Source organism: Elgaria multicarinata, chromosome 2 (assembly GCF_023053635.1).
Source record: "Elgaria multicarinata webbii isolate HBS135686 ecotype San Diego chromosome 2, rElgMul1.1.pri, whole genome shotgun sequence".
In the NCBI taxonomy this organism is placed as follows: domain Eukaryota; kingdom Metazoa; phylum Chordata; class Lepidosauria; order Squamata; family Anguidae; genus Elgaria; species Elgaria multicarinata.
The window spans coordinates 165,406,612-165,423,974 of NC_086172.1; the positions used below are offsets into that span (position 1 = coordinate 165,406,612).

Consider the following 17,363-nt stretch of genomic DNA (forward strand, 5'->3'; position numbering starts at 1 on the left):
CATGATACTGGAATCAGATGGGACTGAAGCCCCCTTCAGACATTAGCCACGCAGCATGAGAACAGGACCATGCCTTGAAGCCCTGTCCCACCATGGCACACCTGTGTAGCTCCACAGAACCAGGACCCTGCTGCAAACGCATGGAGAATCCTTCATGAATGTGGGTACAGCTGGCTCCCTCTTCAGACCTTTGCCCAGTGTGGGGGAATGGGGTCACAGTCCCCTATATTCATAATCTTTCCCTTAACATTGTTAGAGTATCCAAATACAGCTGTCTAAAAGAGTTGTATACCCATCGTCACCACAGCTACCTTACATTAGGAATGGAGAAAAGATTGGTTCAGTCTAAATTCGTACACACGCTTACATGATTTGCACTTCCCAAACACAAATGTGGCATGCAGAACTTAAAACTGGAAGCGTCTTGTGCAACCAAAAATCTGTATTTTCAGAATTTTGCAACGCAATTCGCATCTCAAATATGCACAAAATGCATTATGTTAGGGTAAAAATCAGTTGAAAAATCTGCATACATGGGAAGTTGCGTACAAAAATGAAAACTATGTGAGAGTTTGTGCTTACTTTCTTACTGCATTCAAGCTGATGTAGAAATGGGCCAAAATGAACTCATGATTGGGTAAATTAAACTAAGCCAAACTGAAGTTAACAGATTCAGCCATCCCAACCTTACACAGAATATTAATAAACATTTACTTTCCAAACAAAAATCCTTAGTTTTAGATATATTCCTCATGATGTAAAACTTCAGAGTTAAAAGAAAATGTAGAGAGTTTGATCAGATGCTAAACACTATGAATCAAGATTTTTAAAGATAGCAAAGTTAATTAAGTTGTTTTAGAATTGCATTCATTCTATTAGTTTAAGCCCCCTAATAGGCCTACTAGACCAAAAGGGGAAGGTATGTACACTTAAAAAAAATTCAACAAAGCTGTCAGTAAATACAAAAATATATATGTATAAATAGTCAACATGTAGTAACACTGTCATTTCTGCTACTTCAGTTCCATCCAAGTGTTTTAATGGCAGACTTCAGGTTGATAAAGATGAATTCAAGCAATGAGAGAGTTTAGACCAATCTGTGTCCCGTTTCCAACAACATACTTTCTAGCAGTACTTTGTTGGTATCCTCAATATAGGGTTGATACAACCATGATGATAAATAAACCATCATGAGATCTTGGTCAGTAGTATGAGCAATCTCTTGCACAATGGTTTGCTTAAGTTTTAGTTCCTTTGAGTACATGTCTAAGAGCTTGACAGAAACTTCATCTGAAATAGAAAAAACAGAAATGAAGCAGCTCTGCAACTCTTCCTTTTATATTTCATATTTGGAACATTACCCAGATTACTTGCCTATACTTTTCAAGCCACAGCTTTCTAGTATTACATAATGTTAAGACACTTCTATACACCAATACCCAAGTTCCATGGGTCAACTAAAACCCAGGTACAAGCATTAAGACACATCTACTCTGGTTTACTTATATAGAATCCTGGGAATTGTAATTGTGTGTTAACGTGAAGCATTCTCCTCAAGAGAGTCCTATTCAAGCCATAGTTCCTCCTATAGAAAGCCATATTGAACCAATATAAGCTAATGAACGTATTTTGATGTATCATTTTCAAATAAACTTTTCTCAGTGGAAAGAAATAAGCATAATTTCAAAAAAGAGTTCACTTACAGAAATAGGGAGTAGGCCATGTGTGGAAGAATGGTGTCTTATGTTCTCCATGATGGTAGGTTTCTAAGTCACAGATCCCTTTAGTTGTTGAACACAGTTTTTCCATTTTCTGATGTATTTTTGCCTAACAAAGTTTAAGATAAGCATACATTTAGGGTTTTTTTTATTTAAGAAGCTAGTACTCTAACTTAAATGTAATTTATTTTTATTTATTACATTCTATACCGCCCAATAGCTGAAGCTCTCTGGGCGGTTCACAAAAATTAAAATCATAGTAAGACAACCAACAGGTTAAAAGCACAAATACACAATACAATATAAAAAAAATATCATCTGTGTGCTATTTGGTCACCACTTGCAGAAGCAAAAACTTCAGAACTAGGGGAAATGATTCAAAGACTGATGTTAGACCAGACCACTAGTTAGGATGAACAATTAGTAACGAACTGAATGTTCTCAAAGGACATTTTTCACAACAGACTTTAAGGGCACAATCCTATACACATTTAGACAGGAAAAAAGGCCTACAACTCCCAGCATGGCTGATGGAAATGCTAGGAGTTGTAGGCCTTTCTGTGTCTAAACATGCATACGATTACTCCCTAAGTATGGCTTTAATTCTCCCTTTTGGCACTTTGAAGTGACCTGCCGGTAGAAATTAATTTTAAATCTGATTTATATTCTTGATGACTTCTTGCCCTCCTGTGGATGGATGTTGTCTTGAATAAAATTGTAAAAATAGATACTGAAAAGATAACTGGATTATCTACCTGGTATGGTCTCTTGATCTAGAACAGGGGTGCAGAACCTCAGGACAAATCCAGTCCTAGTACGTGAAATCTGGCCTTCCAGGATTACCCAGATGACCCCATCATCACATCTCCAACAAATGATCATTTGGTCGTTTCTTAGTTTTGTGCAGTTTTTTTCCCCATTCTAAAAAGTTGAAATGCCTTTCCTAAGACATAGTTACTGTAAGTAAGAGTGTTAAGTTAAATATGCTTGTATTTCTGCATCCCCGTCCCCACCCTTTGCTGTCAAACCTGCTTTGTAAACCACCCGGAGAGCTTCGGCTATGGGGCGGTATATAAATTTAATAAATAAATAAATTATCACTGAAATGCAGCCCCCAGAAGCTTCTTTGAAATAGAATGCAGGCCTCGAGCTGAAAGGGCTGCATTTCCACTGATCTAGTAGATCAGTGGGAATAGGAAGGGTTGTTTTTTTCAATATAGAAGTTCATAATAAGAGGAGTACCATATTTTTGAAGATCCCAAGTAATTCTGTACAACACTCTTCCAATTCAACATTGTGGTCAAGTGACAGTCTTCCAGGCTCGGAGGCAATGTTATCATATTCTATTTCCAACTTGCGGTCTTTAAACCTAAAGAAAAATATCCTTCAGTATGGATGAAAAATATATCCACCCCACACCTCTTGCAGCTGTGTATTTCTTGTTGCCTATACCATCTTTGGTTAGTGTGTAATGGAAGGCAGGGTTTTTAAATCTATTACCATGTGCATTTTTAAAAACCCTTTTCATTTTAAAAATGAACTTTGCTCAGGGACCATAGGCAAGCTCCTTCAATATACTTACTCTTTGGCAATTTTGATGTTCACGATTTTGGTAGCAGTAGTAAATCCATTATCATTCAGGGTCTCCCACTTCATCATTAAATTATGCCAGTCTGCTACATTATCTTTTATTTTTCTTGCACTGACTGATAATGCAGGTGTCCTTGGTGTTGAACCTTTAGCTAGTCAAACACATACAATAAAACCATCTTAACCATAATAGCTAAAGGCCAGAGTCCTATTAAAGAGAAACACTTTTGGTTTTTATCTCACATGTTGGTGACTCTTCCTTGAACTTCCTGCACACCTGAGGTTTAAGAGCTGCAGACAAAACCTGAAGCACTGTGTTCTGCATAATGGGATTTTAGAGCTTGCCCATACATACACAAGCTTGAAACAGTCCAACTCAAGAAGTAAGCAACCTTGAATACGAAATTTTACGGACCTGCACATATATAAAACTTGCTAATAATGTAATAGTGTACTGCAGTATTGTATCCAACTTGCAAGTGTTAACAGTGCTACTTACTGAGAGGAAGGGCAGAAGAGAAGATACCATCCTTTAATTCCTCAACCTACTACGTCATTTTGATGAAAATCGAACCGCATTTGCCCATGTGGAGATGGCAGTATCGAAACAGTAGCTCATGTATTATTATTTTGTACTTTTTACAGTGACTTGAGGAAAGAAGTGATCAATCCACTACTGTTATCTATTCCAGGGTGGCCAATTATTGCTTCTGTGTCTTTTCTTCTTGCAGACCAAAATAAGCAGGTGACTGCAAAATTTTTAGCAGGTGTTATCAAAATAAGATCTACCATTTTATCAGAGTTCTAATTTCTCACAGCTCCTTTGACTAAACAGAAGTTTATTTGTTTTATTTACTTATTTTATGTGTAAAGACTTGTATTAATTTTGGAATTTGTATTCAATGTAATTTTTTAGAATGCAGTTCACAGAAGGCGGTTCACAGTGGATTCTATAATTTCACGTCCTAAGAAGAACTCAAGACGTCTGAGATAAATTTGTCAAATAATTTGTTTAATTGGGTGAGCCATGCCCCCCATCCTAGTATTATGACATTCCAGCTGAAAAGCGGATTACAAATGGTTTAAACAAAACAAATACGTGAGAAAGAAACGGGGCACGGGAGAGAAGTCCTCTATTCATTTTCTTTACGTCAGGCATGATTTTATAAAGTTCTGTCATGTCTCCCCCTGCCCACTCGTCTCTTCCCGTCCCCCGTCCCCCAAAACCTCTATAAGTGTGCAATCTTATGCATGTTTAGACAAGGGGGGAAAGTCCTACAACGTTGTAGGGCTTTTTTCCCTGTCTAAACGCACATAAGATTGCGCCCTAAGCGCCACAAATGGAGGAATGTCTATCTCCTGTTCCTTCCTTTACAGCCACGAGTAAATCGCTACAAAGATGTATCGAAAGCAGCAAAGGGCCACCTTTACCTTTGGGAAGAGTACAAGGATGTGGTGGTGGTATGGGGGAGAATCTAACTAAAGTAGGGTGACAGGGATCCTGTATCTTTAACAATTGTATTGAAAAGAATTTCAGCAGGTGTCATGAAGAACCTGGTGAAATTTCCTCTTCATCACAACAGTTAAAGCTGCAGGTACCCTGCCCTCTTTTAAATCTGGTCAAACTAGTATAGCTCTTGCAGCTTTAACTGCTGTAACGCAGAGGGAATTCTACCAGGTGCTGCATGCATACAAATAACACCTGCTGAAATTCCCCTTTCAGTACAACTGTTAAAGATACAGAAGCCCTGTCCTCCTTTTCATATGGTCACCCTAACTTAAGAGCAGACTAGGGTGACCATATGAAAAGGAGGACAGGGCTCTTGTATCTTTAAAAGTTGTATTGAAAAGGAAATTTCAGCAGGTGTCATTTGTATATATGCAGAGCCTGGTGAAATTTCTTCTTCATCAGTTAAAGCTGCAGGTGCCCTGCCTTCCTTGAAATCTGGTCACTAGTATAGCTCCTGCACCTTTAACTATTGTGATGAAGAGGGAATTTCACCAGGTTCTCCATATATTCAAATGACACCTGCTGAAATTCCCCTTTTCTATGCAACTGTTAAAGATACAAGAGCCCTGTCCTCCTTTTCATATGGTCACCCTAGAGTAGACGCGTTGAAATGAAGGGGACTTCAGTTAGTCATCACTAAGCACCGTAGCCTATGCTGTGGTAAGAAACCCTGCCTCGCCTCGTTTCTAATAGCAGAGGGATTTGGCCTAGGCTCCCGCCGCCGCCGCCCCTGGCAACACTTACCGGCCATCCTTGCCGGGTCTCCGCAGCAAAAGGCGACCTCAGGTTAGGCCGCTCCCCTCGGAAGTGTGCTCACGTCCGGCCCCGCCCAGCTCAGCCGTCCCGCCGCTGCCGCCTGGAGGCCGCGCAGCGCGGCTCTTCCCTTCCCAGCGCCGCCGGGCCTGGGGACGAGCGGTTAGCCCAGCAAGCCATGAAGGCCCCGCGCGGCCCCTACCGAGGTGAGTAGAGCGCTTGCGGCCTAGCCCTGCGGCAGGGGAGCCTCCGCTTCGCCATCGCAACGCGTTGCTGAGGTTGTTGGGTTGGTGCCTCTAGAGAGATCCCGCCCCGCAGCCTCCACTCCGCTCTCCGTTTTCGGTTAGGGAAAAGGAGTTGTCAGGTTTATTCCACCCCACCCTCCGGTAGTTAACTTCCAAAACTAGAGAGGGTTACAGAGGTAGGGGTGTGGGGGGGGGGGGTGGTCCAAGACTATCTGGTAGGCCTGGCTACTTCAGGGCTTCTAAAGTTGCTATTGGATGTGATAAACACTCTGCACAGACTCAGGAGAGCTCTTGTATGTCGCGTGTTTTCAGGGCCCTGGCATTGGAAACAACGGGTCGAGGCTAAATTCCAACCAGCCTTGGTAAAGCCAAGCTGCATATTGTCGGTTAACTTACTATATCTATCCCTATCTTGTAAAAGCCCATCCATTGGCACGCACAGAAAACAACACTTCTTTGAAAATTCGGAGTTCGTGAAATGGGCGTGCATGTTCAGAATCACAGATGATGTACAGTTTTAAAACACATTCAAAGTGCAATTCCATGCATGTTTACACTGGCATAATAGGGGTTGTAGGTCTTTTTTTCTGTCTAAACAAGCAGAGGATTGCACCATTGGTCTGCAGTCCTATGTCCACTTACCTGAGGGTAAGCTCCATTGAAAACTGGCACTTATTTCTGACTACACATGCATAGGATTGCAGTGTTAATTTCAAAAAGCAAATCACAAATGCTGGACCTTCCTTCTTCAAGCATTAAAGTGGAAAAATGCACTCCCACCCACCCACTTCACAGACTTACCGTATTTCTTCGATTGTAAGACACCATCGATTGTAGGACGCACACTAATTTCAGTACCAACAACAGAAAAAAGCTTTGATTCTAAGAATAATAATCACACCTGCGATTCTAAGACGCACCCCGTTTTTAGAGATGCTTATATGGGGAAAAAAGTGCGTCTTAGAATCGAAGAAATACGGTAATATTGCAGTATCCATCATTATCAGCTAATGGAGACCTGAGGCAAAAATAGACTCCAGGGGCCTTCTCCCTCCAGAATCTGTGTAGATAAGGAAGTGGCAAATTTCTCATCTTTGGGCATAGCTTCTTATTTTAGATCTATTGGAAATGGCTGCCTTTAATAAAGGCAGGAAGTTGGGTGGAGGCTGCTTTTGGCTCCAGACGTCAAATGCCTCACAGCCCTTTGTACTCTAGCTGTTTACTTCTTTCACAAGGTGCTTGTTGAATTCTTCTTTGGAGAAATTCCTTATATTTTATTAAAGTTTGATCCATGCTTTTGGAAAATGTAAATTTGGAGATCCGCTTTTTTGTTTGCTTGTTTACAATCACAGTTAATTCTCTCTTGCCAAGAGTGTTTCTCGTGGCTTCTTTATGTTAAGTCTTTCCTTTCTCTACTGCTACTTCTATGAAAGGATAATGCCTAACATTTCCTAATATATTTGCTGCTAGAGAGATGGTTTGGATGCGATGAATTTCTGGCCCCTTAAAGCCATAGGATTCTTTGATAGAAGACAGCAGAGTGAGTGCACACAGATCCTTGCTTTATGTTCTGAAATGGAATTAATATTCATGTTGGGAAAATGCATGTTTGGAAGAAGAGGTGTGTATATGCTTCCCAACATGTTAGTTCAGTGTTCTTGTTGTTTTTACAATGATCCCATCTTTACAACTATAACATTTAGAATGTTCAAAGCATTTCATGTACATTATCTTGTAACTCTTACAACAGGTATGTGAGGTAGTTTAATTAATTCATTACAATAGATTTTCTGCAAGCTCATCTGATTGGTTGGTTTATGACAGGTGGTTCCAACGATGTTTGAGCTCCTAAAACAGAAAGGGACTAAAAACTCATTTTTAAGTTTTATAATCAAGAACTTGAGTGCTTGCATTCCTGGTTGTGCAAGTTGGCTGTCACATGACAGAGTTTGAAATTGATCAGCAGAACATTCACAGTGGCTTTTAATGGTGGCCTAACTCTGTTGCCAAATCCTCTATATTTTCCTGTGGGACATCAGTTGCCCATCATAAATTGCACACAGGTTGTCCGTTGTTTTCTGCACTCTTGAAAATTCAGGAAGAGGCCCTCAGGTGTATATAGATGTCAGCGAGGGACCATGCTTATTGGGAATTTATCTTTCACTTTCTTTATAACTCAGCAATTTTAAATGTCTCCTAGCTGGCTCAGTTGCTTGATGTGGCTCTTATTGCTATGGCCTCGGACTTTTGCATAGACATTAATTCTGCATAATTTTCTGTGCAGCAGAGCATCTTTGTGCAGGCATTGCCATTCGCTTGAATAAACAGGATTGCTAATTTGGGACATAGTTTGTTAGATCCTCAGCTTGTCTAATAAGAAGACAGCAGTCTGGTGTACAACTGGACCAAAGCTATTGTGTGGGTTGACAAAACTAATAATGGCATCATGAATCCAAATAAGTGTGTCTGTGGTTATCTAAAATCAGTTCTTAGCATTTACAAAGGACATCTCAAGTTTTTAAGGCACTTCATATATATTAGCTAAGTAACCCTTGAATCAACTCTGTGAGGTAGGCCAGTCACATTACCCCCATTTTGCCATATGAGAAGCTGAGGCAGAAAGAATAGTGACTTGTCTTATGGCAGGGATGAGCAGAAGGTAGAACTTCAGATGTTTTATATTTAAACTCCCAGAAGCCCCTGCCAGCATTGCCGGTGGTCAGGAATGCAGGGAGTTGAAGTCCCAAACATCTGGAGATATACTTTCTACCCACTCCTGCCTTAGGACACTTAGTGAATGTGAGCCTGAGTCAAGATTTGAACCAGCGACTTCCCAGCTCACATTCTTAGCCACTACATTGGAACTTCACCACCACAGTCATTGAGGGGGAGATGCAAGAGGGTCTCGTGAAACTTTACTGGGAGTTAAGGAAGATCCCACACCTGCCTGAAGTCCTGTATGTGTGCTAGAATACCAAGAGGAAGGCCTGGGCCTTGTTTCACTCCCTGAATGGCCTTTTCAGAAAACAGAATTAGAAGAGATCTTGTGTGCTTCTTCTGCAAAGCCAACGGAAGAGGAGACAGACCTTGCTTTTGCAGCCTCTTGTGATTTACAAAGTGTATGGGCAAAGTGGTGAAGTGATTTGTGGAGCCCTGGATATCCATGTAGGCAACTGTTATGTGTGAAACGGCTCTTGGATCAGGCGCTTCCATGACTTTTGACCAGCCTCTTTCTCTTGAGCAGGAATATTGGAATTAAAAACAATCTGTGGTTTCAGGATATGGGGATCCTAAATTCTGCTGGGACAGTCCAGACTTATGTTAACCTTCAGTTGGAAAAACTAGAATCTTGCACATTAATCTTCACTGATTTCCACAATTCAACAGCCTGGTTTGGACAACATACTAAACTATGGTTTAATGTTATGTACACGAGCCTTGAGTGGATGCACTTCCCCCTCTGCTGTTGGGGGTGTGAGAAGATCAAAAACTTCACTTCTTTTTTCATTTAACCACCATTTAGCATTATGTCCGAATGTGGCTAGACTTAACTATGGGTTATTGAAACAAGCCAACTTCATATTGGGCGGTATAAAAATGTAATAAATAAATAAAATAAATAAAAAATAAACTGCAATTTGAAGTTGGCTTCTTTCAGTAAACCATAGTTAAGACTAACCGGTTTGTCTGGGTTAGGAGTTGACACAAAACTGTGGTTACTTAAAAATGGAGGGGAGTGAGTTAATGGGTTGCATCCAATAGGACCCCTATGCTGACGTCCCAGGCCTACCACCACCCGCGCACATGCAGCCAGCCCCACCAGCACGGCACATGCACAGGCTCTGCTGGTGGTGGTTGGGATGTAGCACTTCTGTGGCCAAGTGCCCAAAACAAGCGGAAACACTTGTTTCTGGAAGGGCAGGTCGTTTCCCTTCCAGGAACAAGTGTTTCTGCTCGTTTCGGTGCTTAAACATCCAAGGGCTACGTTGTGGCTGTCAGCAGCTGGGTCCGGGCATGCGCCGGCACTGCTGCTGATGGGACTTGTGTGTGTGCCACCACCTCTGGCAGGCCTGGGGAGTCAGCGCAGGGGTTCTGTTGGAGCCAACCCAAATAGCCCAAGGTTCATTCACCTGATGCTAAGCTATATCCAAGCAAAGCCAATATATCTACTGTTGGAAAAGCAGAGCCAGATTAAACATTTGCTTTGTATCTTCTCTGTCATAAATTGGCCTTCTCTCTCGCTCTCCCCCCACCCTCTCTCTATATCAGTATTTTTCTTTCTTGGGTGATGGGAAGCATAATGTTGCATAAACATTATGGTTGGCTAACTAGTTCCAAATCTGTGATGCGGTAAGCGTAGCCCTTAACAAAAATTGCTCATGTTTTTTTCATGGACTGCAAGATTTTATGAAAGTTATCTTTCCCAGCCCATAGGTAATATATAAATATAGATGTTTACCATGGCATCGGTGACACCATCGTTGACCTTCAGGGAGTTCTGCCCCTTGTACTACCTTCTCAATGCCATTCCCACAAAGATCCAAAAGGGATTTCGTTCTATTGTGGTATACCTCACCGCGCTCGACACCAATGGGGACTACATTGCTGTCGGCAGCAGTATTGGAATGCTGTATCTGTACTGCAGGCACTTAAACCAGATGAAAAAATACAATTTTGAGGTATGGACAAACACTTCCTAATTAACAGTGTGGCTTTATTTTCTCTGAATGTTTCTGGGGCTTTTGGCCCTCATTTAAAGTGCTGCTTCTAAAGGCCTTAATGGCTTGGGACCAGGGTACCTGAAAGATAGCCTTCATATATACCCAGCCAAACCGTGAGTTCCTCTTTAGAGGTCCTGCTCCAGTGTGTTCCCACAAAGAAAAGTGAGGCTGGTGGTCATTAGGGAGAGGGCTTCTTCCTAGTCCAAGGGCCCTCCTAGGGTAAGAAAGCCTTCAATGGCTTTTGGAAAGTTCCCAAGGAGCTGGCCAGCTGAGCCTTCTTTGGCAGCAAGATTCACAGTGAGGGAGCCACCATGTAGAAGGCTCTGCTCCAAGTCCCTGCGAATTTGGATTTTAAGCACTGGGGTAATATGGAGCAGATCCTCCTCTGAGAATCTGAAAGTCAGGGGATTGGGGAGAAGACACATGTGATACAAAGGTCTCCTTCAGGTTGTTACAAATAAACTTGATTTCTGAATTTTACAATTACCTTTTTGCTCTTGTTTGATCAGGGGAAAAATGAATCTATTACTGTCGTGAAACTTCTGAGCTGCTTTGATGATCTTGTTGCCGTTGGAACCGCTTCGGGCAAGATTGCTGTTTTTCAGCTTGTCTCTTCATTGCCTGGGAGAAACAAACAAGTAAGAGGCAAATTTTGTTAAAACCTGTGATGTTCTTCATGCAGCAAATTGTTTGGTTCCTATTAATTGTGCAATTCCTTAGTTATGACAGCCAAGAAAATCTGTACTTAATGAACACCTTGCAAATGTGTTACAGAATCACATATGGGGCTTTCTTTTGTTTTTTTCCCCCTTGAAACCATGAATTCCACAGGATATACTTGTCTGGAAACGTGCTTCTGTGAAATTCCTGATGTGTGCTCAAATGCAGTCACTTGGCTAAGAGAGAGAAGTGCTGAGATCCATGAATCAGTCCAGCGTATATCTTCCCCTTCTTCCCCCCCCCAGTTCCTTTTCTGTGTTCACGTGGTGTTTTTCTTTGCAGCTTCGTAGGTTTAATGTGTCTGGTTTCCACAAAAGTAGCATCACAGCCTTGGCATGGAGTCCTAATGGAATGAAATTATTCTCTGGCGATGACAAAGGAAAAATAGTCTATTCTGCTTTGGATCTAGATCAGGTAAATTTGTCTAGAACACAGTTTCCTGAACTTCTCATACTGGAGAAACAGTTTTCTTCTTCTTCTTGGATTAAAAAAGGACGTGAGAGCTGTGCTGGATCAGAACAAAAGCCTGTCTAGCCCTGCATCCTACTTCCCACAGTGGCCAATGGGAAGCCCACAAGCAGGACATGAACACAATAGCACTCGTCCGTTCAAGTCCCCCAGAATGTTGCCTCTGATCCTCAAGGTAGTATGCAGCCATCATGATTTGTAGCCATTGATTGTCTTTTCCTCCACTAATTTATCTAATTCCTTTTAAAGACCATCACATTTGCTCGTCATCACCACATTTCGAGGAAGTGAATTCCACAATTTATGTTCTGTTTGAAGAAGCACTTTCTTTTGTTTGTCCTGAATTTCCTATCTGGGTTCTAGTACTATGAGTCTGGGAGGAAAAGTTCAGTCTTGGAGGCAAGTGCCTCAGATAATAGAGATGACCGAGCCAGCTTTCCACAAAGCACATATTTAGGGGAGTTGACATATAAAATTCGGGCCCACTGACAGCATCCTCTAGTGATACAGCATTTATTGAGGAGCTGTTTCTCTCTCTCTCTCTCTCTCTCTCTCTCTCTCTCTCTCTCTCACACACACACACACACACACACACACACACACACACACACCATGATTTGTAATTGTTACATTTTCTCCAAAGCATATATTTACTCAAACCCCTGTGAGTGGTGGTAGTGTACCTGGGAGACCTGGGTTCACATCTCTGTTCAGCTGTAGGGGTCAATATTTGCCCTTGGATATTGCCAGATTTTCAGCCTTGAGGCTTTTACTCAAGGCAATCTCCTGGCTGAGATGGAAAATTGGCTTTCTTCAAAATAGTCTGACATGGACTATGTGAAATAAATTTTGGTGGGTGCCTATCAGATGGTTAAATCAACTTTAACCCCAGTTAATACAAATCCCTTAGTAAATGTAAATGTAGACAAATTCTTAACTTCAAAAGTGATAGTGTTCAATATTCATGTTATGCCTTTTCCAGGGTCTTTGCCACTCCAGTTTGGTACTGGAAGAACCATCTTCAGTTGTGCAGCTAGATTATAACCAGAAAGTGTTGCTGGTCTCCACTTTACAGCGAAGTCTCCTTTTTTATACGGAACAAAAGTCTGTCAAGCAAGTTGGAACCCAACCCAGAAAAAAGTAACTCCACTAAATTTTGGTCCAGGCAAATATCTTAGTTTCAAATTCATATAGATGTGGTTTGGACAGCTAATGTAACTCAATGTAATTCTCTTCAAATATTTTATAGACAACTGTCCTTCTCTGAAATGTCTAATGAATTATTCAAAATAGATAATTTAAATTACTGGTTTATTTAATGTATTGTTTATGTTTTTATTTAATTCTTATGAAGTGAATTGTTAACTATATTTAACTAAAAATATTAAAAAAACGTCCAGCTGTCAAGGGATAGGATGTTAGTATCCTGAATTGCACCCTATCCTGCCTCTTGGTTATTCTCCTGTGCGCTCTAAGCATATAGGCTAAATCAAATTTCCATGTTCATTCATTTATCTCCCTCTGTATATTTGTTGTCCCTAAACCCCAAAATAGTTAGCAAATCCAAAGTTTTAGAAGCAGAATAACTTCTGCAAAATAAGCAAAAGTATGTATGCCAACTTTGCAAATCCCTCTTCATAATATTTTATGTCTCCAGGATTGAAAATGTTCGCTCTTTATTTTATTTTTCTTATTCTTTAAAACATTTGGCAAAGATCTAAACTAACTGCAAGCAGAAGTGCTCCCCCTATGTACGTGATGCAGTAGCCAATTCCACACATCCCCTTTGTGCATCACACTCTGCTTCAGAGATTCTTCTGATCCTTGGGAGCTACTTGTAGGGTGGAAAGAAGGGGTTGCAGCAGGAACTGGGGCAGAGGCTGCACGGTGCATGTATGCACAGCACATGCACAGTCCTTTGGATTCCATGCCATGTTTTTCATTCTCACGTATTGCATATCATCTATAACAAAATTGCTGCAAGCTGGAGCATGTTCAGAGGAGGGCTACGAGGATGACCAGGGGTCTGGAAACAAAGCCCTATGAAGAGAGACTGAAAGAACTGGGCATGTTTAGCCTGGAGAAGAGAAGATTGAGGGGAGACATGACAGCACTCTTCAAATACTTAAAAGGTTGTCACACAGAGGAGGGCCAGGATCTCTTCTTGATCCTCCCAGAGTGTAGGACACAGAATAATGGGTTCAAGTTACAGGAAGCCAGATTCCAGCTGGACATCAGGAAAACTTCCTGATGGTTAGAGCGGTATGACAATGGAACCAGTGACCTAGGGAGGTTGTGGGCTCTCCCACACTAGAGGCCTTAAAGATGCAGCTGGACAGCCATCTGCCAGGGATGCTTTAAGGTGGATTCTTGCATTGAGCAGGGTGTTGGACTCAATGGCCTTAACGCCCCCTTCCAACTCTACTCCTCTATGATTCTTTGATTCTAATTTATTTGTAGCACAACAACCATCTCTTTACTTGGATGTTGTTTTTAAAGCTTTTTCCATTTACACTATGAGAGTAAATAGTTTTAGGATTGGTTGTCTTTACTCCCCTAACTGTAATTACATGGTTTGATCATTCTTTTGCTTTTCAATTTTAGTACTGGTAAACTTGGAGCGTGTTTTATCCCTGGGTTGTGTAAGCAAAGTGATCTAACACTGTTTGCTGCGAGGCCTGGGATCCGCCTTTGGAAATCGGATGTCCATGGAATTGTTCAAGCCACATTTATTTTGAAAGATGTATTTGCTGCTGGAATGAAGCCTTTTGAATTGTATCCTCGAGTGGAACCCTTAAACAAGAGCAGCTCTAATTTCCCGGAGAGGCAACTTGGACTCATTTCCTGCTTTTTCCAGGAAGGTTGGGTGCTGAGCTGGAATGAATATAGCATTTATTTATTAGACACAATAAACCAGGTAAGTGAAACCAGTACAGCTGTGTTTGAACTATAGCATTTCAAATCCAGGTCAATCAGCTGTTTTTTTGGAATAGTTATGTGATTAGTAATATAAAGACCAACAGTTAGACTAACTGTTCTTTACAAAGGTTTTTTCTTTGCGACTTACTGGGTGGGATCCAGATTTACTCTGGATCAACTGCGCTGATGGAAATGTATGTCCCCACTTCCCCCCCCCCCCCCAGTAGCTCCTCCAGTCCCCTGAAAATGTTACAAAGATATTTAAGAGTCCCTGCTGAATGGAGTGAGCTGTGGTGGTGGTAGTGGAAAGAGAGACCCCCCAAATCAGGCATGGGGACCTTCCGCAAGCAGATCTCACGGAAGGCAGATCCTGGATCCAACCCACTGTTTTCGTGGCTTGATTTTAAGATATACTTTATAGCACATAATTGTTTGTGATAAACATCGACTTGTGGAAACTCCTGCATCTTGCAGGGGGTTTCTGCTGCATGTTCTGAGATGCACTCTCCATTCAAACAGGGCTGGCCTGTTGGTTGCCCAAGACAGTGCCAGAAAACACCCCCATATTTTCCTGGATTGTTCCCAGACCTTCACATCTCTATATTCAGGGAGGGTTTCCAGATTCTTTCCCAAATTTCTGAGCCAGTTATGTTAATGCTTGTCTTAAATCTAAAATGTGTAATAGCATGGTAAATAGCCACTGTGGTTCAAAATTCCAGCCCGCATGAGAGCGTGGACACAGCTCTGGATCCATGAAAGAGTGTGTGGTTCATTTGGATTCCTCACCAAAATAATTGGGCATGTGTTTAATAGCTGCTTTTGATCAGTTCTGCTATGACTTCTTTACTGGGTGATTTGATCTTGAAATGATGCCCACAGCCTCTGGGATTGCATCCGTGGGCTATGTAGAGTGTACCAAGATGACACTTCTAGGGCTCTCTTCAGAGCTTAACGTTAATTATTTGTGCTTTCTACGGGCGTGAGAAGAAAACAAACGAGATGTTTTGCTCTATGTACCTGTGAAAAGGAAGTTAATGCGGCCACCAGTTTTACATATTAGTATATGAATAATAGTTTTCACAATTTATACATCAATTAAAACTTTATGGGGCTTTAACTTGCTGGGCCTTACTTACATTGTCTCATTTAACAGCATACGGTTGTATTCTTTCCCCTTTTTTAGCTTAAGGGCTCCTGCCAACTTCTATGCTACTTTGGGACTTGAAAGTGTCTTTGAAAGGAATCTGATTTTACATTTCTCATGCCAACAAAAGTTGAATACTATCGCAACAGAGTTAAATTATAAAACATTTTATAACCCATTTCTGTCCCAAGCTTTATATGAATGATGCCTGCATACTTTCTTTCTTTCAATAGTGTCATTTAGCTCCTTGTTTTGATTGTATAGCATTGCTTGCCAAAAATACGAAAAGAACTGAAGTGTTGTTTGCATTCTAAAGAGCTTCTTGGCACATTTGTAGCTTATCTTTAACTTTTCCTTGTTTTCGCAGACTATGATTGGCAGCTTGGAAGGATCTGGTGATATTGTGTCTGTGTCCTGTACCGAAAATGAGATTTTCCTCTTAAAGGGGGACAGGGATATCATTAGGATCTCAAGCAGACCTGAAGGATTGGGGTCAATAGGTTGGCATACATTAGCATACTAAGTTTTATAGCATATGTTAAGTGATTGATGTGTGCAGTGGGTGTTCTTGTATTCTTTTGAGTGGATGCAGTTGACCTGTTGACTCCTTCATCCATGTGTAGTGTTCAGTTCACCATTAGCAAACAGATCAGTCTTACTGCTGCCTTCTGTGTGCAATGAATTGGATCAGATTGGCATGGGAACTTAGGTCTCCAACATGGCTCTTATGAACACCAGTGTGTCTGCGGACACCTCTCTTGGTGCCTGCCAGCCTCTTTGCCCTAGCCTGCTTTTTATTTTATTAAGTTTTTATTTAAAAAACTGGAACACTATTTGGGTTCAAAAAAGTGGTTTTGTGTTTTGCTGCTTGAATCCCTCCTCTGCCTCATAATTAGGTTCTTGGGCAGATTATTTTTTCTTTTAGTCTCACCAGATTGCCTTTTGGGAAATGAATGTTTGTGACTGGCCCTGCCCACCATGGCCGCCATTTTATGAATGGCCAAGCCAGCCCCATGGTAACCATTTTGTGAGAGAATTCATGAGAGTCTCAAAATTCCAAATGTGTCCACCAACCCAGAAAGGTTGGCGACCCGTATGGGGGGGTTTGTATTACTGCAGTTGCCTGCTTGTAAGTCATAATTCTCAATCAATTTTGAGGATGTGTGTGTGTGGCTTGGGTATTGCTGGGTGTGCTTTTGTGCCATCTTGCCCTGCTGCAGACCCTTGCACTTCCCAGAAATCCACTCCGAATGGCCTGCAGCGGAGGAAACTGCGACTGAGGATGGGGCAAGGTTGAGACCTCCCCTTGCATGAGTGGGAATGCTTTGTGATGGCCGAATGCTCCTAAGCTAAGCAATGAAGCAAATAGGGAGCAGATTTAAGGGCGTTCTCAGCCTGTAGCAGAGGTGGGGAACGTGTGGCCCTCCAGATGTTGTTGGACTGCAGCTCTCATCAGATCTAGCCAGCAGAGCCAATGGTGATGGATGTGTTGGACTTCAACTCCCGTGGCCATGCTGGCTAGGAGTGATGGGAGTTGCAGTCCAATGCATCTGGAGGACACCAGGTTGGGGTAGG

The 17,363-nt window shown here is 41.7% G+C and overlaps 2 protein-coding genes across 3 annotated transcripts in view; one reads left to right on the forward strand and one right to left on the reverse strand.

Moving 5' to 3' along the window:
* Positions 1-924: 924 nt before the first annotated feature.
* Positions 925-5,604, reverse strand: CINP (cyclin dependent kinase 2 interacting protein). Its single transcript, XM_063118074.1, has 5 exons — positions 5,563-5,604; positions 3,301-3,460; positions 2,961-3,087; positions 1,704-1,827; positions 925-1,290 (listed from the first exon to the last, which is right to left on the reverse strand). Exons 1-5 carry the CDS (start codon positions 5,567-5,569, stop codon positions 1,088-1,090), a joined length of 621 nt encoding a protein of 206 aa, XP_062974144.1. The 5' UTR covers positions 5,570-5,604; the 3' UTR covers positions 925-1,087.
* Positions 5,605-5,698: 94 nt separating this feature from the next.
* The window catches only part of TECPR2 (tectonin beta-propeller repeat containing 2), a 53,446-nt gene continuing 41,781 nt past the window's right edge, over positions 5,699-17,363 (forward strand). Inside the window, exons 1-7 of one of the 2 annotated variants that reach the window (XM_063118070.1) lie at positions 5,699-5,777; positions 10,244-10,495; positions 11,047-11,175; positions 11,540-11,671; positions 12,708-12,865; positions 14,330-14,642; positions 16,156-16,288. In XM_063118070.1, the coding sequence (XP_062974140.1) occupies positions 10,268-10,495; positions 11,047-11,175; positions 11,540-11,671; positions 12,708-12,865; positions 14,330-14,642; positions 16,156-16,288 (1,093 nt within the window). In that variant the 5' untranslated portion in view covers positions 5,699-5,777; positions 10,244-10,267. Of the gene's footprint in view, positions 5,778-7,239; positions 7,357-10,243; positions 10,496-11,046; positions 11,176-11,539; positions 11,672-12,707; positions 12,866-14,329; positions 14,643-16,155; positions 16,289-17,363 lie in introns of those variants that run through there. The other variant, XM_063118069.1, reaches the window with a different exon arrangement.

What these genes read in the sequence shown, in the direction of transcription:
- CINP (XM_063118074.1), bottom strand. An exon ending in AACATCAAAATTGCCAAAGA is followed by an intron (nt 3,088 to 3,300) that starts GTAAGTATATTG and finishes ATTTTTCTTTAG; the next exon opens with GTTTAAAGACCGCAAGTTGG. An exon ending in ATGGCCTACTCCCTATTTCT is followed by an intron (nt 1,291 to 1,703) that starts GTAAGTGAACTC and finishes TTTCTATTTCAG; the next exon opens with ATGAAGTTTCTGTCAAGCTC.